This window comes from Oncorhynchus gorbuscha, linkage group LG06 (assembly GCF_021184085.1).
Source record: "Oncorhynchus gorbuscha isolate QuinsamMale2020 ecotype Even-year linkage group LG06, OgorEven_v1.0, whole genome shotgun sequence".
In the NCBI taxonomy this organism is placed as follows: Eukaryota; Metazoa; Chordata; class Actinopteri; order Salmoniformes; family Salmonidae; genus Oncorhynchus; species Oncorhynchus gorbuscha.
This window is the reverse complement of record NC_060178.1, coordinates 79,494,177-79,517,621: the sequence shown is the minus strand read 5'-3', so window position 1 is coordinate 79,517,621 and position 23,445 is coordinate 79,494,177. Positions and strand designations below refer to the sequence as shown.

Genomic DNA, 23,445 nt, shown 5'->3' with positions numbered 1-23,445 from the left:
AGTATAATTCAAGCAAATTATAACAAATTCATTTTTTTGTTTTAAAGTTGGGTGCTGTCCCTTTACAGTCCTTTTACCACTGGAATTGTCATCTGATATGTCATGTGACATTTCTTCTAACATAAGGTACTCTCTGGTCTATATTACACTCAATTCCCAAATGAACCGATATTTTTCTCACAATATATTTTAATACATAGGTAAATACCTGGTAACTAGAGAGCTGTAAAATCAAGCGGTGCTAAAAAGTGAAAATGTTCAATAGTGACAGTGAAACATATTGAGAACCAGAGAGTTCACCACCCAATGGGTAGTTTTATTCCATAATATGAGTCTCTCTCTCTCTGGCCTCTCTTCTTTTTCTTTCTGTTCTCAGATTTAGTATCCTTCTCTCTCTATGTCTCTTTCTGAGGAGTAGGCTTATGGTCCCAATGCAGGCTGCTCTGTACGATAGTCAGTGGCAGCATCAATCCATCAATCCGTCAATCCATATCTTCTTCTTCTTTCTAGGAATTCATACATCCATCTTCTTTTTGATATTTTTGATATCAACAACCTATTATTATATTTTTTTCATTTAATTAACTTTTTCATTCATTTTTACACAAAATGAGAAACACAACAAGGAATGGAAACATGTTATTTGAATATTCCATAATGTTTCTGTGTAGGCCTGCAAAATTCCGATAACTTTCCCCAAATTCCTTGGTTTTCTAGAAATCCTGGTTGAAAAACTCCTGGAATCGGGAGGGAATAGAAAGGACATGTGGATATCCTCCAATCACGTTTTCTAAAAAAGCTGTCTGTGTTTTCAGGAAATACCTGATCCTGCTCAGTCATGATTTTGAGCGTATGACAGAACATTCAAATAAGGTGTCATCAGCAGCTAACTAACTTTCTATATCCACTCTGGACAGACAGGTAGCTTGTCTATTTCAGTGTCTACTGAACACACAAATGGCGTGCTAAGGGCACAAGCTTTAACTCAAACTTTACACATGCATTTTCTCTTACCCCTTTATCTCAAAAGCATAAACTCGCCCTTTCGACTATTAATAAATCCTGAAGGTTGCTTTACTCCAATGTCTGCATTCTTTTGAAGAATTATAAAATCATTCAAAGCACCAAAAGCATTGTCCTTACATAGTGCAAGTCTTACCATACTTTTTACTAACCCCCTCTGCTATCGTCATAATGATAAGGGGACATCTGTAAAATATACATGTGATTGTTTTATTTATAGGATCTAACAATCTCATAGTGTCTTGGAGGATCCCGTTACCTTGTGACTGGGATAAATGCTGACTCCAATATATGGCAGGTTAGTAGCACCACCACCCCTGTATCAAAAATCTGTAGTAACCATCTCAAAAACAGGAAAGTCTGGGTTTCTTTGGGGCTCTCAGGTCAGGTATAAAATAGTGCTACTGTAGGGTAGGGGCTAGAGAAAGGGTAGGGGCTAGAGAAAGTGCTACTGTAGGGTAGGGGCTAGGGAGTGAGTTATCAGAATAGTCTACAGGGGGTGGGTAGCAGAAAGGAGATTGGGGCACAAAAAGGTTCAATGTTTGGACTAGTGGTCAGGAGGGTCTGGAGGGTCTGGAGGGGTCTAGAGGGTCTGGAGGGGTCTGGAGGGTCTGGAGGGGTCTAGAGTGTCTGGAGGGGTCTAGAGGGTCTGGAGGGTCTGGAGGGGTCTAGAGCGTCTGGAGGGGTCTGGAGGGGTCTAGAGGATCTGGAGGGGTCTGGAGCCGAGGGGCATGGAGGGTGTTTTCTAGAGCATGGTGGGATATGTGGGAGACTGGTGTGAGACTGGGCGAGACTTGGGAGAGAGACTGGGGAGACTTGGGAGAGAGACTGGGGAGATTTGGGAGAGAATGAGGGATAGATAGCCAGGTGAGAAGTAGCCTGAGTGCCAGTCTGTTTGTGGTGTCATGCCCAACTCATTGTCATTTTGGCTTGACAAGGACAGAAATGGAGTTCGCAAGAGCCCAAAGAGATCTGGGACCAGACTAGATGGGAATACTAATCCAATACTAATAGAGCTATTTGTGAGATATGAACAGTGGCTTAGTGGAGGGTATCCACAGGTATACGCCGTATACCCGAAAAATGTCAGTGGAAGTACACTCACCTCTTAATCACCCGTGGGCACTGCATACCCTCACTCCTTTTTTACCCCTTTTTTCTCCCCAATTGGTAGTAGTTACAGTCCTGTCTCATTGTTCCAACTCCTGTACGGACTCGGGAGAGGCAAATCCTAATCCTAATCCGGACGACGCTGGGCCAATTGTGCATCGCCCCATGGACCTCCTGGTTGCGGCAGGCTGTGACAGAGCCTGGGCTCAAACCCAGAATGTCTGGTGGCACAGCTAGCACTGCGATGCAGCCTTAGACGACTGCGCCACCCGGGAGGCCTCTACCCTCACTTTTTAATGAGTGTACTTCTAGTGTAATGGCGGTATACATCGGATCAATTATGTAGTACAATAAAGAAATCATGCACAAAGTATCCTACACAAACGCAAGGCATGTGAAATACATTACATGACCAAAAGTATGTGGACACCTGCTCGTTGAACATCTCATTCCAAAATCATGAGTTGATCCCCCTTTGCTGCTATAACAGCCTCCACTCTTCTGGGAAGCCTTTCCACGAGATGTTGGAACATTGCTGCTGGGACTTCCTTCCATTAAGCCACAAGAGCATTAGTGAGGTTGGGCACTGATGTTGGATGATTAGGCCTGGCTCACAGCCATTCCAATTCATCCCAAAGGTGTTTGATGGGGTTGAGGTCAGGGATCTGTGCAGGCCAGTCAAGTTCTTCCACACTGATCTCGACAAACCATTTGCGTATGGACCTCGCTTTGTGTGTGGGGGCATAGTCATGTTGAAACAGAAAAGGACCTTCCACAAACTGTTGCCACAAATTTGGAAGCACAGAGATGTCTAGATTGTCATTGTATGTTGTAGTGTTAAAATTTCCCTTCACTGGAACTAAGGGGCCTAGACGAAGAACAATTATTGTGCTGATGTTGCTTCCAGAGGCAGTTTGGAACTCGGTAGTGGGTGTTGCAACAGAGGAGAGACATTTTTTTTACGTGCTACGCGCTTCAGCACTCAGCAGTCCCATTATGTGAGCTTGTGTGGTCGACCACTTCGTGGCTGAGCCATTGTTGCTCCTAGATGTTTCCACTTCACAATAACAGCACTTATAGATGACCAGGTTAGCTCGAGCAGGGCAGACATTTGACTTGTTGGAAAGGTAGCATCCGATGACCGTGCCACGTTGAAAGCCACTGAGCTCTTCAGTAAGGCTACTCAACTGCCACTGTTTGTCTATGGAGATTGCGTGGATGTGTGCTCGATTTTATACACCAGCCAGCAATGGGTGTGGCTGAAATACCCAAATCCACTCATTTGAAGGGATGTCTAAATACTTTTGTAAATATGGTGTATATTCACACGTGAGCTGCACACATAGCCTAGTTTCAGAGCAGACAGCAAGAGTGCGCAGCTATCAACTGGTTGTTTCATGGAGCAGCTCACAGAAGAACGACATCGGTTAGTAGGGTAGGTAGGAAAGACGTTTCAACTTTTGATATCTACCAGTAAATGCTATCTAAGGCAACAATGTGTATGCAAACCAGATATTGAAAAAGTGGGGTCCGAAATTGGTGTGCAATTCAGTCATCATGCGCTGTTTGAATGAAAATTTCTGGCAAAAATCCTTTCCAATTAAATGTTGATTACAAAGTAGGCCTACCTGGTAGAATGATACCATGATGATTTGTATCAATTGGGAGGGCTTTTGTTTTACAAACTCTGCCATCACATGTAAGACATTGTACAGTACAGAAACACCACGAGCCAAATTCCACCCTACAAAGGCAAAATGCAGTAACTACGAATTTGTTCAAAAGTCTTTGATCCATTCTAATGGCTAAGTATATTATCTGATTAATGTGGAATTAAGTTTCCTCACACAAGAACAAACCAGTTGATCAGAAGATATTATTGAGAATCAGAGAATGCTGTCTGTCTAGACAGAAAAATACTTTGAAGACGGATCAGACAGTCAACAAATATGTAGTTACTGTATTTTGCATTAGTAGTGCATAAAGGGTATCTTGCTAGGTGCACAACTGAATTAATGGGCAACTACTACCTGCCAAAAATATTTTATTATGATTTTCCCAGGCCTCAAAAATGGTCCCCTGATGTGGTTAAGCATTATCATGGACTTAGAACATACATTTGTTTTTCTATATATAAAAAAAGTGTGATTCTGAGAGTGAAAACCTGAAAAATCTATAGGAAAATACAGAAAAACTATAGGAAAATATATATATTTTTTGCCTTTCCTTTGACGGGCCATTTGGGAATATTTTTGGCAGAATTAGAGTATACCCACTTCTACAGGCATCACAAAACCACTGGATATGAAGGATACATCTCCACAGTGTCACAGCAAAACAGTATGATAGGTAGGACAATGGAAGGATAGACGGGAGAGGGGGGGACAACTGGGGAAGACTGGGAGTAGGGTTGTGATTGTTGTGTCACTAAGGTCACTGGAAGACAGTATGATAGGTGGGACACTGATGACTCTTCATATACTTGATGGCGAACTTCAACTCCTTGCTTTTCTTCTCCCATTTGTGGATGGACATGAGCAGCAGCTGCTGATCCACCTTACGACCCATGATGAGGAAGTTACTGCCAAGACTGTCGAGCTGAGCACAGGGGCAGTTGGCTCCGTTCTTTATGTACAGTGTCAGCTTCTTCAAGTCCTTCTTACGCAGGACACCCATCTTGAGCACCTTCTTCTTCTTCTGGGCAGCGATGAGTTTACGGTCGCCCTTCTCTTTCTTCACTTCTTTGATCTTCATCTTGATAGCTATGGGAGAAGGGAGCGAGAGAGAGGACAAAGAGAGGGAGTGAGGAGAGAAGAGGAGATGGAGGGAGGAGGGAGAGAGAGAGAAAGAAAGGAGAGAGAGAGAAGGGAAAGTAACAGAGAGAGAGAGAGATGGAGAGGGAGGAAATATGGATTTGGATCAATGACAATTTTATTTGAGATGAACATCCTAATGATTGTGTTGCATTTAAGCAACATATTTAACTTATTTGAATCTATGGTAGTGTAAACAGAGACAACTTAAATCCATGAGCTAAACAAAAAAAACATACAATCCATTCTTTAGCAAATCAAATCAGCCTAACATTGGACCTGATCATTCAAAGACGACAGTATATGAAAGCTAATCATGTGTTTTATGTTGTGACTTGGCCATTGCTTTGACAGCACACAAACGCATGTACGCACACACGCAATACGCAAACACTCAGATGCACACACACGCGGTTAGATCCCGCCCCAAGCACAGGGGTACTATACACCTCTCTAGATCAGGGTTTCCCGGTCCTGGGGCCCCTCCCATGGGTGCCTTTGGTTTTTACCCTAGCATTACACAGCTGATTCGAATAATCAAAGCTTGATGATGAGTTTGTTATTTTCTGAATTCACTGTGTGGTTCTAGGGCAAAAACAAAATGCACATGTGCACCCACCGGGGGCCCCCAGACCGAGTTTGGGAACCCTGGTCTAGAGGGTCATCATTTACCCCTGACACAACTAATCGCTATTACCTTGGGACTGCCTCAAGACTACATCCCCTGTGTGTGTGTGTGTGTGTGTGTGTGTGTGTGTGTGTGTGTGTGTGTGTGTGTGTGTGTGTGTGTGTGTGTGTGTGTGTGTGTGTGTGTGTGTGTGTGTGTGTGTGTGTGTGTGTGTGTGTGTGTGTGTGTGTGTGTGTGTGTGTGTGTGTGTGTGCCCTAATCGTTGTCCCTCTATTGAGCACCTAAACACTACAATGGAAAGTTACACTGGTGGATGTGTCCCAAAATGGCATACAAAGTAACACACTGTAAAGGGAAAAGGATGCCATTTGAAACGCAGCCCATGACAAACGTTTTATTCTCTTACTTACTGAAAACCAGTTATAAAGCATTTATAATGTAAATATTCCTACATGTGGCACTGTATATTCCTCTATATGGTTGTTTACATTCTGGTGAACCACAAATAGATAGCAACAGCGTAGATACGTATATGCTATGACAAACAGAGCATTAAGCTAGTGACTCCAATACATTCATTTATACAGCTTAATGTATACACGTGAAGGCGGGTTAAATGGGACTGTGTGTGTGTGTGTGTGTGTGTGTGTGTGTGTGTGTGTGTGTGTGTGTGTGTGTGTGTGTGTGTGTGTGTGTGTGTGTGTGTGTGTGTGTGTGTGTAACAGAGAGGAATTCTCCATGTGAACACACCCTGACAGGCAAAATTAATCATGTTGAGGGTAAGGACCAACGTTGGTATGAAACATTGCTATGTTTCTAAACCGCCTGGAAGATTGCCATTTCACTTCTCGCCTGCTGTTTTATAAACATACATTCCATATTCATTTCATGCACACATATACACACATGGTCTTAGTATGTTCAGGGGGATATGTGTCTGTTTAGTGTTTGTGTGTTCCACTGGCTAGGATTTGACTTGAGACATTGCACAAAATAATGCAAGTAACATACAATAAAATGGCCATGGAAAGAGTCGTCTCACACAGTTTTCAGTGAGGAAACTGCAAGTTGGATGGCTAGGTGGGCCTAGTTCACACACAAACACACCATACAGGCACACACACACACACACACACACACACACACACACACACACACACACACACACACACACACACACACACACACACACACACACACACACACACACACACACACACACACACACACACACACACACACACACACACACACACACACACACACACACACACACACACACACACTGATGGAAGCTTCAAAAGGGGTCAGCTGTAAGTAAAATGCCCTGTGTGCCCACCTAGAGATATGTCATAAGTAATGTTCTCGGAGTCTGTGTTGAGTGAGTCTGACCTATGTCCTGATGACAAGCTCAACCTGCTTTATACAATGAAAATGAAAGGAGAGAGAGAACGAGGGGGGCAGACAGACAGAGACCGAGAGAGACTGAGAAAGACAGAGAGAGACAGAGAGAAACCAAGAGAGAGGCAAAGGAGGAGAAAGTGACGGAGAGAGAGAGAGAGGGCCTGTCATTTTGAGCAGAAACAGCACTTCCTGGGGCGAGAGCACGTCAGCCTCACTAACACGCAGGTGTTGGTTATTTACAGGACCACACCTAAGAGGGTTATACCTAGAAGGTCCACAGCCAGGTCTCTCTGGGACTGCTTTGCTTGGTCAGCAGTTTATTGCCAGTGACTGACTGGATATCCAGCTGCCCAGTGGGTAAAAACCTGACAAGGTCAAATCAAGGTCCAATTTTGGTTGCCTGATTGACAAGAAACTTTAATTCAACTTGAAATCATGTCTGAGTTATTGTCTACGCAATAGTCGGAAGACAGCTAGTTTCCATTCTCCTCTGGGTAAATTAAATGCAATAACGAAACTAGGAGGCTCTTGGTTCTCATGCCATTCCATAGACTTACACAGTAATTATTACAACTTCCGGAGGATGTCCTCCAACCTATCAGACCTCTTGCAACATGTTGTCCCCCCAATCAAAGAATCAAAGAATGAATCTAGTACTGAAAGTATACGCTACAGCTAGCTAGCATTGCAGTGTATAAAATGTGGTAAGTAGTTGACTCAAAGAGAGAGAATGTCACATGGAATGACGCTGGAGAGACAATGCAGGTACGGGGAGTAAAACATTTAATAAATAACGGACATGGAACTAGATAGTAACAGTGTCAGCAAACAGGTAACACAAACAAAAAACAACTAATGGGTCAGCAGGGAACAGAGCAAGGCAACTGACAAATATAGGAGAGGTAATAAACAGATGAGTGAGTCCAGGTGAGCCAATATCGCTGATGCGCGTGACGAGGGAAGGCAGGTGTGCATAATTGATGACAGGAGTGCATGATGCAGGGCAGCCTGGTGCCCTCAAGTGCCAGGGGGGGGAAGAGCGGGAGCAGACGTGACAGAGAAAGGCAATAGTTGAACAGTTTTGAATAAATTAATTTCAGAAAATATTAAGGAGAAGAGAGAGAGATAGCTATAATTGATTTCATTTCTTTCTTTTTCACTTTCACTTAGTTAGGTAGCGAATGCAGCTAGCTAATTTAGCCTACTCAAACCCGGCTCAAACAGAGAGGGATGCGATGTTAGCTAGCTGGCTTTAACTATCCAACACTGGAACTCTTCCAAGTCAAGTTAAGCTTTTGGTTTTATTAATTTATTTCCACTGAGGCCTGCTGGTGTAAATGCCAAACTGCTTGCTGCTGACTGTACACTGTACTTGTAACGGGTTTACTAACACGTTAGTTCTAGTAGCTATGTTGACTATGCCGTTAATATGGTGACAATGATGTAGGCTGTGTGTAGCAGTTAGCAGTTATGATATGTAGGTTGGCTTGGAAAGTTTTTTTTGCCTGGTCACAGAAAGCTGATGTGTTGTGGCCAGGCACAACTCCAACACCATCATTAAGTTAGCTGATGACACAACAGTGGTAGGCTTGATCACTGACAACGATGAGACAGCCTATAAGGAGGTCAGAGACCTGATCGTGTGTTGCCAGGACAAAAACTTCTCCCTCAACGTGATCAAGACAAAGGAGATGATTGTGGACAACAGGAAAAGGAGGACCAAGCACGCCCCCATTCTCATCGACAGGGCTGTAGTAGGGCAGGTTGAGAACTTCAAGTTCCTTGGTGTCCACTTCACCAACAAACTATCATGGTCTGAGCACACCAAGACAGTTGTGAAGAGGGTACGACAAAACCTATAGCTGCACCATCGAGAGCATCCTGACTGGTTGCATCACCTGGTATGGAAACTGCTCGGCCTCTGACCGCAAGGCACTACAGAGAGTAATGCGTACAGCCCAGTACACCACTGGAGCCAAGCTTCCTGCCATCCAGGACCTCTATACCAGGCGGTGTCAGGCCCTAAAAACTGTCAAAGATTCCAGATTCCAGATTCCTGCCACCCAAGTCATAGACTGTTCCCTCTTCTACCGCACGGCAAGCGGTACCGGAGTGCCAAGTCTCGGTCCAAAAGGCTTCTCAACAGCTTCTACCCACAAGCCATAAGACTCCTGAACATCTAATGAAATGGCTACCCAGACTATTGCATTGTCCCCCCCCCTCTTTTACACTGCTTCTATTTTCTGTTTATTAACTATGCATAGTCGCTTGGACTCTACCAACATGTACATGTTACCTCAATTACCTCGACTAACTGGTGCCCCTGCACATTGACTCTGTACTGGTGCCTCCTGTATATCGCCTCGCTATTGTTATATTACTGCTGCTCTACTTTTATTTCTTATTTTTTAGTTATCTATTTTTTTCAACTTAATTAACACATATTTCTCGTAAAACTGTATTGTTGGTTATTAAAGGCTTGTAAGTAAGCATTGCACTGTAAGGTGCCTGTTGTATTCGACGCATGTGGCAGTGAAGTCCACAAGCAAAGGGAAGAGGTGAGAGGAGGAAAACACGTAGATGTGAGTAGGAATTATACAACAATCAGTGTGATCATGTTGGCTGCTATGAAAGTGAATTGTGTTTGTGTGTGATCAGGGGTGTATTCATTCCGCCGATTCTGTTGAGAAACATTTCTTAAACTGAAGCAAACGGAATGAAACTGGAATAAACATACCTGAATTTGTCTGGTTTGCAAATGTTGGACTAATGATTACACCCTAGATCAGCTAGATGCAGGCAAGATTGTGCAAGGCGGTATTGAATGTGTCAATGTCTGTCACCTTGATTACTCAAATTTCTCTTGACCTGTGCAATTACGTTGTAAACTTTCATTCACAGGTTAGGTTGTAGTTATATCTGGGAAACCTCATGATGCTTATAGGGAAAATGTTTGTGTCATGTAGTAGCCTAAACCTATGGATGTTACATTGACCTGGGTGAATGGGATATGAATGACAGTCATCCAATATGCTGTCATAGAAATAAGGCCATGCTGATGAAAAATAATATTGTCCTCCCTCATCTTAAACGGCACCGACCGCACCTGGTGTGTGTGTGCATCTGCATGTGTGTTTCTGTGTCTCTTCAAATGGCCATCATACGCAATCATATTACATTCTAATAAGATAGTTATTGCGTCATGCTTTTTCAAGCTATATTCCCCTGTTATTCTCCTTCATTCCCCCTGGACTCCACAATTTACCATTTATTCAATCTCCCAATTAAACAGACAAATAAATATATCTAGATTAGTTTCTGACCTCATGTTAGATGACAAGTGTGTGTGTGTGTGTCTTTCTGTGACCTCATGCTAGATGACAAAGAATAGGACTTTGGCTGCTACTCTAAATGTGAAAGAGAATGAAGACATTGGATGTGTCCCAAATTGCATCCTATTCCCTATATGTGACTGACCGCCTTGATTCGGTCTTATGTAGCAAAATTTGAAATTGTGTTTTTTACATTGGATAAAAGCAGAGACACAGAGCTACAACATGGTATATCTGTCATGTTTTGTCTTATATTGTCTTGTCATTATGCTTTCCCTTCTGTTCGTTTCCCCCTGCTGGTCTTATTAGGTTCGTTCCCTTTTTCTATCCCTCTCTCTCCCCCTCCCTCTCTCTCCTCTCTCTATCGTTCCGTTCCTGCTCCCAGCTGTTCCTATTCTCCTACTCACTCATTTAGTCTTTCCACACCTGTTCCCTATCTTGTCCTCTGATTAGAGTCCCTATTTCTCCCCTTGTCTTCCGTTTCTGTCCTGTCGGATCCTTGTATATTGTTCGCCGTGCTGTGTCTTGTTTCCCTCAGATGCTGCGTGTGAGCAGGTGTCTGAGTCTGCTACGGTCGGTGCCTTCCCGAGGCAACCTACAGTTTATGGTCGAGTCTCCAGTCTGTCCTCGTCACTACGAGTGGAATTAGTTTTTTATGTTTTGTTTTCTGCTCCGATTTGTCTAGGAGTATTGCCTATTTTCCTTTACTGGAATAAAGACTCTGTTTTCGCCAAGTCGCTTTTGGGTCCTCATTCACCTGCATAACAGAAGGATCCGACCAAGAATGGACCCAGCGACTATGGATTCTCTCTACTCTACTCTCGAGTTCCAGGGAGCGATGCTCGGCAGACACGAGCAGGAATTGTCTGCTGCTCGGCATGCCGTTGAGACCCTGGCCGCTCAGGTCTCCGACCTCTCAGGACAGTATCAGAGTCTTCGTCTCGTGCCACCAGCTACTTCCGGGTCTTCCGAGCCTCCGGAACCTAGGGTTAATAACCCACCATGTTATTCTGGGCAGCCCACTGAGTGCCGCTCCTTTCTCACCCAGTGTGATATAGTGTTCTCTCTCCAACCCAACACATACTCAAGAGAGAGAGCTCGGATTGCCTACGTCATATCACTCCTTACTGGTCGGGCTCGGCAGTGGGGCACAGCTATCTGGGAGGCAAGCGCTGAGTGCACTAACGATTATCTGAACTTTAAAGAGGAGATGATAAGGGTTTTTGATCGTTCAGTTTTTGGGAAAGAAGCTTCCTGGTCCCTGTCTTCCCTATGTCAAGGTAATCGATCCATAACGGATTACTCTATAGAGTTTCGCACTCTTGCTGCCTCCAGTAACTGGAACGAGCAGGCGTTGCTCGCTCGTTTTCTGGAGGGACTCCACGCTAAGTTTAAGGATGAGATTCTCTCTCGGGAGGTTCCATCCAGCGTGGATTCTTTGATTGAACTCGCTATTCGCATTGAACGACGGGTAGATCTTCGTCACAGAGCTCATAGAAGAGAGCTCGCGTTAACTGTGTCTCCCCTCTCTCCGACACTACCATCTTTCCCCACTGACTCTGGTGTTGAGCCCATGCAGCTGGGGGGTATTCGCATTTCGACTAAGGAGAGGGAACGGAGAATCACCAACCGCCTCTGTCTCTATTGCGGTTCCGCTGGTCATTTTGTCATTTCATGTCCAGTTAAAGGCCAGAGCTCATCAGTAAGCGGAGGGCGACTGATAAGCGCTACTAGACGGTCCTCTCCGTCAAGTACCTGTACTACCTTACCGGTCCATCTACGCTGGACCGGATCGGCAGCTTCCTGCAGTGCATTAATAGACTCTGGGGCGGAGGGCTGTTTTATGGACGAAGCATGGGCTCGGGAACATGACATTCCTCTCAGACAGTTAGGGGAGCCCACGGTCATGTTCGCCTTGGATGGTAGTCCTCTCCCCAGTATATTATGTGAAACCCTACCTTTAACCCTCACTGTATCTGGTAACCATAGTGAGACCATTTCTTTTTTGATTTTTTGTTCACCTTTTACACCTGTTGTTTTGGGTCATCCCTGGCTAGTGTGTCATAATCCTTCTTTTGATTGGTCTAGTAATTCTATCCTTTCCTGGAATGTTTCTTGTCATGTGAAGTGTTTAATGTCTGGTATTCCTCCTGTTTGTTCTGTCCCCTCTTCTCAGGAGGAACCTGGTGATTTGACAGGAGTGCCGGAGGAATATCATGATCTGCGCTCGGTCTTCAGTCGGTCCAGAGCCAACTCCCTTCCTCCTCACCGGTCGTATGATTGTTGTTCTGATCTCCTCAAGAAGCGTTTTGCATCCGCTCCTATCCTTGTTGCACCTGACGTCACTAAACAGTTTATTGTTGAGGTTGACGCGTCGGGGCTGGGCGTGGGAGCCATTCTGTCCCAGCGCTCCGATACTGACGATGGGGTCCACCCTTGTGCGTATTTTTCTCATCGCCTGTCACCGTCGGAACGTAACTATGATGTGGCTAACCGCGAACTGCTCGCCATCCGTTTAGCCCTAGGCAAATGGCGACAGTGGTTGGAGGGGGCGACCATTCCTTTTGTCGTTTGGACTGACCAAAAGAACCTTGAGTACATCCGTTCTGCCAAACGACTGAATGCGCGTCATGCTCGTTGGGCGTTGTTTTTCGCTCGTTTCGAGTTCGTTATTTCTTATTGCCCGGGTACTAAGAACACCAAGCCTCATGCTTTATCCCGTCTCTTTAGTTCTTCTGTGGCTTCTACCGATCCCGAGGGGATCCTTCCTGTTGGGCGTGTTGTCGGGTTGACTGTCTGGGAATTGAGAGACAGGTTAAGCAAGCACTCACGCACACTGCGTCGCCGCGCGCTTGTCCTAGTAACCTTCTTTTCGTTCCTGTTTCTACTCGTCTGGCTGTTCTTCAGTGGGCTCACTCTGCCAAGTTAGCTGGCCATCCCGGCGTTCGGGGTACGCTTGCTTCTATTCGCCAGCGGTTTTGGTGGCCTACTCAGGAGCGTGACACGCGCCGTTTCGTGGCTGCGTGTTCGGACTGCGCGCAGAATAAGTCTGGTAATTTTTTTTCTGCTTCTGCTCCTGGTCTTGCTGGGTCTCAGTCTGTTCCCTGCCATCGCATCTCTCCTGTTCTTGTTCCTGCCCTTGCTGTGTCTCAGTCTGTCCCTAGTTGTTACTCTCCTGGCCTGTTTGGTCCTGTTTGCTCTAAAGCTTTCAGTTCTCTACCCGTGTCTCATTTTTTTTTAGAGTAGTACCCTAGTTTCCCTTTTTATCGTTTTTTCGTTACGGTCCTGAGGAGAGGAGTTGGGTTCTTTCTCGGGACGTGCTGGACCGTTTGTGATCTATGATTTCCTCCGTTGCCGCCAGTGTTCCTCCTCGAGAGCGCCAGGAGGCGCTCGGTGAGTGGGGGGGGGTACTGTCATGTTTTGTCTTATATTGTCTTGTCATTATGCTTTCCCTTCTGTTCGTTTCCCCCTGCTGGTCTTATTAGGTTCGTTCCCTTTTTCTATCCCTCTCTCTCCCCCTCCCTCTCTCTCCTCTCTCTATCGTTCCGTTCCTGCTCCCAGCTGTTCCTATTCTCCTACTCACTCATTTAGTCTTTCCACACCTGTTCCCTATCTTGTCCTCTGATTAGAGTCCCTATTTCTCCCCTTGTCTTCCGTTTCTGTCCTGTCGGATCCTTGTATATTGTTCGCCGTGCTGTGTCTTGTTTCCCTCAGATGCTACGTGTGAGCAGGTGTCTGAGTCTGCTACGGTCGGTGCCTTCCCGAGGCAACCTACAGTTTATGGTCGAGTCTCCAGTCTGTCCTCGTCACTACGAGTGGAATTAGTTTTTTATGTTTTGTTTTCTGCTCCGATTTGTCTAGGAGTATTGCCTATTTTCCTTTACTGGAATAAAGACTCTGTTTTCGCCAAGTCGCTTTTGGGTCCTCATTCACCTGCATAACAATATCATACACTACATATGAGGAACAATGGGAAAGTAATTCTGCTTTGAAAGTTGATCATCTTCTAACCTCACTTTTGAGAAAAATGCCTTTGAATGTTTTGGTACCCACTGGAGAGCCCTGATTTGTCTACACCCATTCTGCATTGTACACACCCTCTTAAGCTTTAGCCCCACCCATCTCTTTAAGGGTTGGTGACTACAACTGTGCTGCTGGCAATGCTTTTTTCGTAATCAGATACGTCATCAGAGCGCACAATAGAACACGTACTGTCTACACTCGGTTTGTTGTTAATATAATTATATTTTTATTAAAATCGATTTGAATCAGAACTAAAGTTTTGTTGCTACGGATTTCACAACGTGGATAGCCTTTACAGCTGGGACTGCAAATTTCTGGTCCATTTTCTTTTTGCGTGGAATCTGCGAGTGCTAACTGGCTGTACTGTGGACACCTGTCATTGTCATGGGAAAGACTCATGGTTATCTTTTCATAGAACAACTGATTGCAGTAAAGAGCCAACCGGCATACTAAGGAGATCCTGAGGGTAATCGATGAGTACCAACAGATTTACGCTATGGAAAAACAACATACTCCATCATGGAAAGACAACCTCACAAAAGAACTTCAACCTGACAAAAAAAAGAAACAGTGTCTACAGACAAGGACAATTTACTTACCGTTGAAGTAGAGGCTGGTGCTCTGGCTGGAATCCATGTGACACTGAAAAGGTTGTGTGAGGAGGAAGCAGGGCTGAGGGGGAGTTTGGAGTTCAGCCAGAGTGAAATTCTCACGCTCCAAAGAGAAAACAAGTCATTCACAGCCAAGGTAAAAATCCACGATTTCAACAGGGATTGTCTACTCAGGGAAAACAAGGTGATGAAGGAGTCGCTACTAGACATACAAAGTCAAAGCATGTGTGAAAATCATTTTTTTTCTGGGATTCCTGAGGACGCATCCAATAATTTAGAGTTCGCGATCAGAGAATTCATGCAATCCGTCTTGAAAATTCCTCTAGAGACTGTAAACAAGGTAGCTTTCCACCAAGTACACAGACTTGGAGCTCAGAGCGACAAGACCAAGGATCCCTGTCCGATCATCGCATTTGAGCACTACCAACAAAAGGAGCTGATCAAAAGCAGGGGAAGGGAACATAAAGGGACCAAATGTTTAGTCTCAATGACCAACTTCCAAGGTAGATAAACAAACGTCATAAGAGACTGTATCCGGTACAAAGGCAACAATGGGAGAAGGGTAAGCGTGCCTTTATCATTGTGGACAAACTCTTTATAGATGGACAGCTATTCTGAGACAGCTCCATAACACCATGGCTGTACTAAATTCTACAAGGACTTCAGGTTATGAAAAGAAGAATGTATGGGAACTGTAAAAATAGTTGAACATCATGAAGTGGATATGAACACACACGTACTCAATTACATGCTCGCTTACACATGCTGACTTATACATACAGTACACATACACACCTGATCTCACTGTCTTCTCTCTCTCTTTTCACTTCTCTTCTCTCCCTCTCTATTGTCGAGAACGGTTTTATATTTTAATGTGTCTATTGTTTGTCTCTTTTTTATGTATTTGTCTACAGGTTTATATACTGTATGTTTACAACAAGCAAGGGGAGGATATCAGAATAGGGGTATTAGGGAATAATAACATTTGTTCTATAGTGAAGCTGTCTCTAGAGTAATGGAAGGTCAATTGCTATGGAAATGCTGGAATGTGTTTTTCAATGATACTCAAAGTAATTATGATGCAACTATGACGGTGATACGTATGGATTACAATTATCATCATGAATATTAAAACTATACGCACTACATGTTACACAAATAGACACTCAACGATGCAAATTGGCGGAGTTATTATTTATTTGGAAATCACACATTATAATCTTACACTTATACAGACATCGTACACACTCTCACAAAATCACATCCAATATCATACACATCAACTTACTCAGATTTACTACACACATAGTATCTTGTCTCAATTTTCTAACATCTGTGGGATTGGCTCACAGGCAAACAGACAAGGGAATAAAACAAATATTGCTAGAACCCATTTCTTGAATTCTAAATATCAGACATTTGAAAGCTCTAGTTTTGACTGTCATAATACCTCTGATGGGGGTAACTTTACGAGCATTAATTATGGTCAATTTAGACTGAGAAAAGTATCTAGTTATGGTAAGTATCACGATCGTTGTTGTAAGAATCGGACCAAAATGCAGCCTGGTTTGGGTTCATCATCTTTAATTAACGTGAACCGGCAAAAAAACAAGAAAGAAGAAAGAATCGAACGTGAAGCTATGTAGTGCTAACCAGCAACTATACACAAAACAAGATCCCACAACCAACAGGTGGGAAAAGGCTGCCTAAGTATGATCCCCAATCCGATACAATGATAGACAGCTGCCTTTGATTGGGAACCATACCAGGCCAACCTAGAAATAAAGAAACTGGAATGCCCACCCTAGTCACACCCCAACCTAACCCAAAATAGAGAATAAAGGATCTCTAAGGTCAGGACATGACAGTAAGGGGTGAAATAAGTATAGCCATTTATAATTGTAACGGTTCAGCAGATTATAAAAAAGAAGATCAGTCTTTACATGGCTTAAAGAAAAGTAATATAACATATACTGTTCACAGGAAACTCAAATATCAAAATAGATCTGGCTCATTAATCTATATGGTCCAAATCAGGATGATCCATACTTCGTCTAAAACTATTTTTCCAATTGACTGAACTTACAGTTCATTATATCATTATAACACAGTTTTAAGTTCCTCAATGGACCGTAAAGGTAATCACTCTACAAACTATCATCACCGTGCCCTTAAGGAAATCACAAATAATGGACACATTAGAAATAGTGGATATTTGGAGACTAAAAAACCCCGACCTAGTGAGATATACGTAGATGGAGGGGACTTAATCAAGCAAGTCGCCTTGACGACATTCTTGTTTCTTTCTCTCTTCCATCAAAGGTGAAAAAAGTTATAATAGGGGACAGAATGTGATTGGATCATCATCTAATTGGCATTCACATAACTCTTATAGATTTTCCACGTGGACGGGGATATTGGAAATTTTATCAAAATTTACTGGAGGGAAACTTATTTTTAACTAAAACAAAATTATTTATAACTGAAGTTTTCCAGTATAATATAGGTTCAGCAAATCCCCTTATTGTTTGGGATACCTTTAAATGTACCTTAAAGGGTCATTCACTTCAATATTCATCAATAATAAAAAAGCAGTTTCTGGCTAAAGAGACAAGACAAACAGGGGAACTCCATGAACTAATAGTACAGGTAGATAGCAATAAAAAAACGATGTTACAGAGACAAAATAAGTTAGAGGAAAAACAAAAAGAACTTGAGGAACTTATTCAAGAACGATCTAATGAAATATATTACAAAAATAAAGCAAACTGGATGGAATATGAAGAAAACAACACAACATTCTTCCTGAATCTCCAATACAGGAACGCTAACAAAAATAATTTGCAGAAACTCGTTACTGAAGACGGAGTCATCTATGATTCTCCGAATGATATTTTAAAAGAGGAAGATAATTATTTTAGGCAGATGTTCTCTTTTCCGTCTCATCCTCTCCCACTGAATGAAGAGTACGGAAAGGAATTCTTTCCAAATAATATAAAAAATGGAAAATTATTAAATGTACAGAAAGATCAGTGTGAAGGACAAATTACAGAGCAATAACTTTTTGAGGCTATTAAATGCTTTCAGTCTGGAAAAACCCCAGGGCTTGATTGCATACCGGTAGAGGTCTATATCAAGCCCTTTTTTTAATATACTAAAAGCTTGATTGTTAGATTGTTTTAACTACTCCTATAGAAATAGTAGTCTGTCAGGTACTCAGCAGGAAGGTCTGATTATTATTTAAACAAGACCCAGAATGCAAATATAAAGACCCAGTCTATCTAAAAAAAACTGGAGGCCCCTTCCACTTCAATGTTGTGATGCAAAACTCCTCGCGAAATGCATAGCACTCAGAATTAAAAGGGTTTTTACCAGGTATTGTTCATCCTGATCAGACAGGTTTTTTACGTGGACAATATATTGGAGATAATATACAACACTACTAGAAATAATAGAACATCATGAAACATCTAAGAAGCCAGGCCTGGAATTTTTAGCGGATTTTGAATAGGCATTTTATAAAGTAAGACTGGATTTTATTTATAAATGCCTGGATATTTCTCAATTTTGGTAATTCTCTTATAAAATGGATAAAAATAACGTATAGCAACCCCAGGCGTGAAATAGTAAATAATGACTACTTCTCAGAGAGTTTTGAATTGTCAAGAGGAGTTAAACAGGGAGTCTGCTGTCACCATATCGTTATGGCCATCAAAATGCTAGCTATTGAAATCGGAATCAATAACAACTTAGAGGATTAGAAATCCAAGGCTTAAAAACAAAGGTGTCCATCTGCAATGTCTCATTGGAGATCTAGATGACTTTTATGTGCTCTCTGGAATAAAACCTCATTATGATAAGTGTACAATTTTACAAATTGATTCTTTAAAAAATACAACTTTTACATTACCCTGCAGTTTACCTATAAAATGGGCTGATGTGAAGTAGACATACTTGGTATTCATATCACAAAATATTTAAATAACCTCTCCACAATGAATTTAAATAGAAAACTTGTAAAAATAGACAAGATCCTGCAACCATGGAGAGATAAATAACTGTCTATTTATGGAAAAATTGCCCTGATTAACTCCTTAGTCATAGTTCAGTTTATTTTGCTTTATCTGGGACGCTAAACCAGACCAAATCAAATGTGCCTGTCTATATAATGAATATGTAATGCTCCGGGTGTCGTGGGTTTGGAGTCAGATGCAGGAGACAGAGAGTGCAAGGCTGTGCTCTTTAATGCACCAACGCACCACAGGGTGCTCACAATAATAACGGCCCCAAACACGGGGAATGAAAATGTACAACTGAAAATTCACGACCAGGAACACACACACGTTCCTCTACTACAGAGCCGAAGGTTACAATAATTAATCCTGCACAACAAACAGGCGGACCGGCTGTCTAAAGAAGTCCAACTAATCATCACAAACAGGTGCTACCAATAAACATACAAGGAGGGGGAGGAAAGACAATCAGTGGCAGCTAATAGGCCGGTGACGACGACCACCGAGCGCCACCCGACCGGGAATGGAAGCCCCCCTCGGTCGGACTCGTGACAGAATATGAATTGTGTTGGTTGAGATTATTAAATATAAAAGCACTAAACCCTAAATGGTTCTCAGGTAGATTACTAAGAAAAGCTCATCCATTGTTTAAGAATGGCCTTTTTGCCTTTGTGCAGATGGCCATGTTTTAATTTCGATTAATTGAAAATTATACTTTTTTTTCAAAGTATCTCTCTTTTTCAAACAAGCATTGCAGAGCTGGCTACAATTTCAATTTCAACTACAATTTCAACTTCATCCCCCTGAAAAGATAGAACAAATATTATGGCTGAACTCAAATGTGCTGGTTCATAAAATAAAACCTGTATTTATTTATTTCATCCAGAACGCCGCAGCCCGTCTGGTGTTCAACCTTCCCAAGTTCTCTCACGTCACCCCGCTCCTCCACTCTCTCCACTGGCTTCCAGTTGAAGCTCGCATCCGCTACAAGACCATGGTGCTTGCCTACGGAGCTGTGAGGGGAACGGCACCTCAGTACCTCCAGGCTCTGATCAGGCCCTACACCCAAATAAGGGCACTGCGTTCATCCACCTCTGGCCTGCTCGCCTCCCTACCACTGAGGAAGTACAGTTCCCGCTCAGCCCAGTCAAAACTGTTCGCTGCTCTGGCTCCCCAATGGTGGAACAAACTCCCTCACGACGCCAGGACAGCGGAATCAATCACCACCTTCCGGAGACACCTGAAACCCCACCTCTTTAAGGAATACCTAGGATAGGATAAAGTAATCCTTCTCACCCCCCTTAAAATATGTAGATGCACTATTGTAAAGTGGCTGTTCCACTGGATGTCATAAGGTGAATGCACCAATTTGTAAGTCGCTCTGGATAAGAGCGTCTGCTAAATGACTTAAATGTAAATGTAAAATGTAATTTGTTTTTAAATTATATTGTAAATTGGAATGGTAGAGTTTGTCACGCCTTGGTCATTGTATTTTGTGTTTTTGGTATATGTTTGGGTAGGCCAGGGTGTGACATGGGTTTATATGTTGTGTTTCGTATTGGGGTTTGTATTAATTGGGATTGTGTATGATTAGGGGTGTGTCTAGTTAGGCTTGGCTGCCTGAGGCGATTCTCAATTGGAGTCAGGTGATTCTCGTTGTCTCGGATTGGGAACCGAATTAAGGTAGCCTGATTTCGCGTTGTATTTTGTGGGTGTTTGTTCCTGTCTCTGTGTGGTGTTCACAAGATAGGCTGTAATAGGTTTCACGTTCCGTTTGTTGTTTTTGTATTTATTCAGTTATTTCATGTACCGCGATATATTTCATTAAAGTCATGAGTAACCTACACGCTGCATTTCGGTCTGACTCTCTTCATTCAACAGACGAACGACGTTACAGAAACACCCACCACTCACAGACCGAGCAGTGTGTGAACTGGCAGGAGCTAAAGGACGACGTTATGGACAGCAGAAGCATGGAGTATACTACGTGGGAAGAAATCGACAGGTGGGCGGCCGACCCAGAGCGAGTGCAGGAGCCCGCCTGGGATTCGCTTCAGCAGTGCGAAGAGGGCTACAGGCTAATGGAGTCTAAGAGGAAAACACTGCGACGCAGAGAGAAAACCGAAAGTAACAGGGGAGAGCGCAGAGAGAGAGTGGCTGAGTCAGGAGTCAGACCTGAGCCTATTCTCCCTGTTAATTGTGAGGAGCAGCAATATGAGGACTTCTGGTCTTGGGAGATGATATTACACGGTAAAGGACCCTGGGCGCAGCCGGGAGAATATCGCCGTCCCAAGGATGAAATAGACGCGGAGAGGCGCAGGTATGAGGAGGCAGCACTGCGACGCAGTTGGAAACCGGAAAAACAGCCCCAAAAAATTATTGGGGGGGAGCTAGAAGGGAGAATAGTTATGCCAGGTAGGAGACCTGCGCATACTCCCTGTGCTCACCGTTGGGCTATAGAGACCGGGCAGGCACCGTGTTATGCTATGGAGCGCACGGTGTTTCCAGTGCGGGTGCAGAGCCAGCTGCGGCACATACCAGCCCTTCCTATTGGCCGGGCTAGAGTGGGCATCGAGCCAGGTAAGCTTGGGCAGGCTCGGTGCTCAAGAGCTACAGTGCGCCTGCACGGTCCGGTCTATCCAGAGCCACCTCTACACACCAGTCCTCCGGTAGCAGCTCCCCGCACCAGGCTTCCTGTGCGTGTCCTCGCGCCAGTACCACCAGTTCCAGCACCACGCACCAGGCCTCCAGTGCGCCTCGCCTGTTTAGCGCAGCCAGAGCTTTTCTCCTCTCCTGCGCTGCCGGAGTCTCCCGCCTGTTTAGCGCAGCCAGAGCCTTTCTCCTCTCCTGCCCTGCCGGAGTCTCCTGTCTGTCCAGCGCGGCCAGTGCTCCCAGTCGGCCCAGCGCGGCCAGTGCTCCCAGTCTGTCCAGCGCGGCCAGTGCTCCCAGTCTGCCCAGCGCGGCCAGTGCTCCCAGTCTGCCCAGCGCCGCCAGTGCTCCCAGTCTGCCCAGTACTCCCAGTCTGCCCAGTGCTCCCAGTCTGCCCAGCGCCGCCAGGGCTCCCAGTCTGCCCAGTGCTCCCAGTCTGCCCAACGCCGCCAGTCTGCCCAGCGCCGCCAGCGCCACCAGTCGGTCCAGCGTCGCCAGTCTGCCAGGATCCGCCAGAAGTGCCAGTCTGCCAAGATCTTCTGTATCGGCCAGACAACCTGAATCATCCAGTTCCACCAGCCAGCCAGGATTTACCGGAGCCTACTACCTGCCTGAGCTTCCTCTCAGTACCGGGCTTCCCCTCAGTACCGGGCTTCCCCTCTGTACCGGGCTTCCAGTTAGAACCAGGCTGCTTCTGTCCCAGGCTGCCCCTCAGTCCCGGGCTGCCCCTCTGTCCCGGGCTGCCCCTCTGTCTTGAGATGCCCCTCTGTCCCGAGATGCCCCTCTGTCCCGAGCTTCCCCTCTGTCCCGTGCTGCCACTCTGTCCCGAGCTGCCCCTCTGTCCCGAGCTGCCCATCTGTCACGAGCTGCTCTTCAGTTATGTGGGGATCTGGGTGAGGACTATTAGGCCATGGTCGGCGGAGAAGGTGGATGATCCCAGGACGTGAAGGGGAGGAACTAGGACATTTATGGAGTGGGGTCCACGTCCCGAGCCAGAACCGCCACCATGGACAGACGCCCACCCGGACCCTCCCTATGCTCTTGAGGTGCGACCGGGAGTCCGCACCTTAGGGGGGGGGGGGGTTCTGTCACGCCTTGGTCATTGTATTTTGTGTTTTTGGTATATGTTTGGGTAGGCCAGGGTGTGACATGGGTTTATATGTTGTGTTTCGTATTGGGGTCTGTATTAATTGGGATTGTGTATGATTAGGGGTGTGTCTAGTTAGGCTTGGCTGCCTGAGGCGATTCTCAATTGGAGTCAGGTGATTCTCGTTGTCTCCGATTGGGAACCGTATTTAGGTAGCCTGATTTCGCTTTGTATTGTGGGTGTTTGTTCCTGTCTCTGTGTAGTGTTCACCAGATAGGCTGTAATAGGTTTCACGTTCCATTTGTTGTTTTTGTATTTATTCAGTTATTTCATGTACCGCGATATATTTCATTAAAGTCATGAGTAACCTACACGCTGCATTTCGGTCTGACTCTCTTCATTCAACAGACAAACAACGTTACAGAGTTATGTCCTTCATGGAATTATCAGAATTATATGGGAAGGTCTGCTCAATCCAAGAGTACAACCAATTGATTACAGCATTACCCCAAAAATGGAGGAGGCAGCTGGCAGCGAGAGGAGGTGGGGAACTGGTCTGTCTCCCCAATATAAAGGATCAAAACTGGCAGAGGAATAAAAATAGCATAAACAGGAAAGTATACCAGTTTCATTTGAGGACCAGGATGTTGACAACTGTGCCATACAGATTGCAAAATATTTGGGAAGAGATTTTTGATGTACCGATTCCATGGTACAAGGTTGAGTTGATATATGACAATGCAAGATTCAAG

General features: G+C 44.4%; 1 protein-coding gene across 1 annotated transcript in view; it reads right to left on the bottom strand.

The window, feature by feature from the left end:
• Positions 1 to 3,320: 3,320 nt before the first annotated feature.
• sfrp5 (secreted frizzled-related protein 5) overlaps positions 3,321 to 23,445 on the bottom strand; it is a 40,533-nt gene continuing 20,408 nt past the window's right edge. The window contains exon 3 of the mRNA XM_046354204.1: positions 3,321 to 4,895. Coding sequence (XP_046210160.1) covers positions 4,567 to 4,895 — 329 coding nt within the window. The 3' untranslated portion in view covers positions 3,321 to 4,566. The remainder of the gene's footprint in view (positions 4,896 to 23,445) is intronic.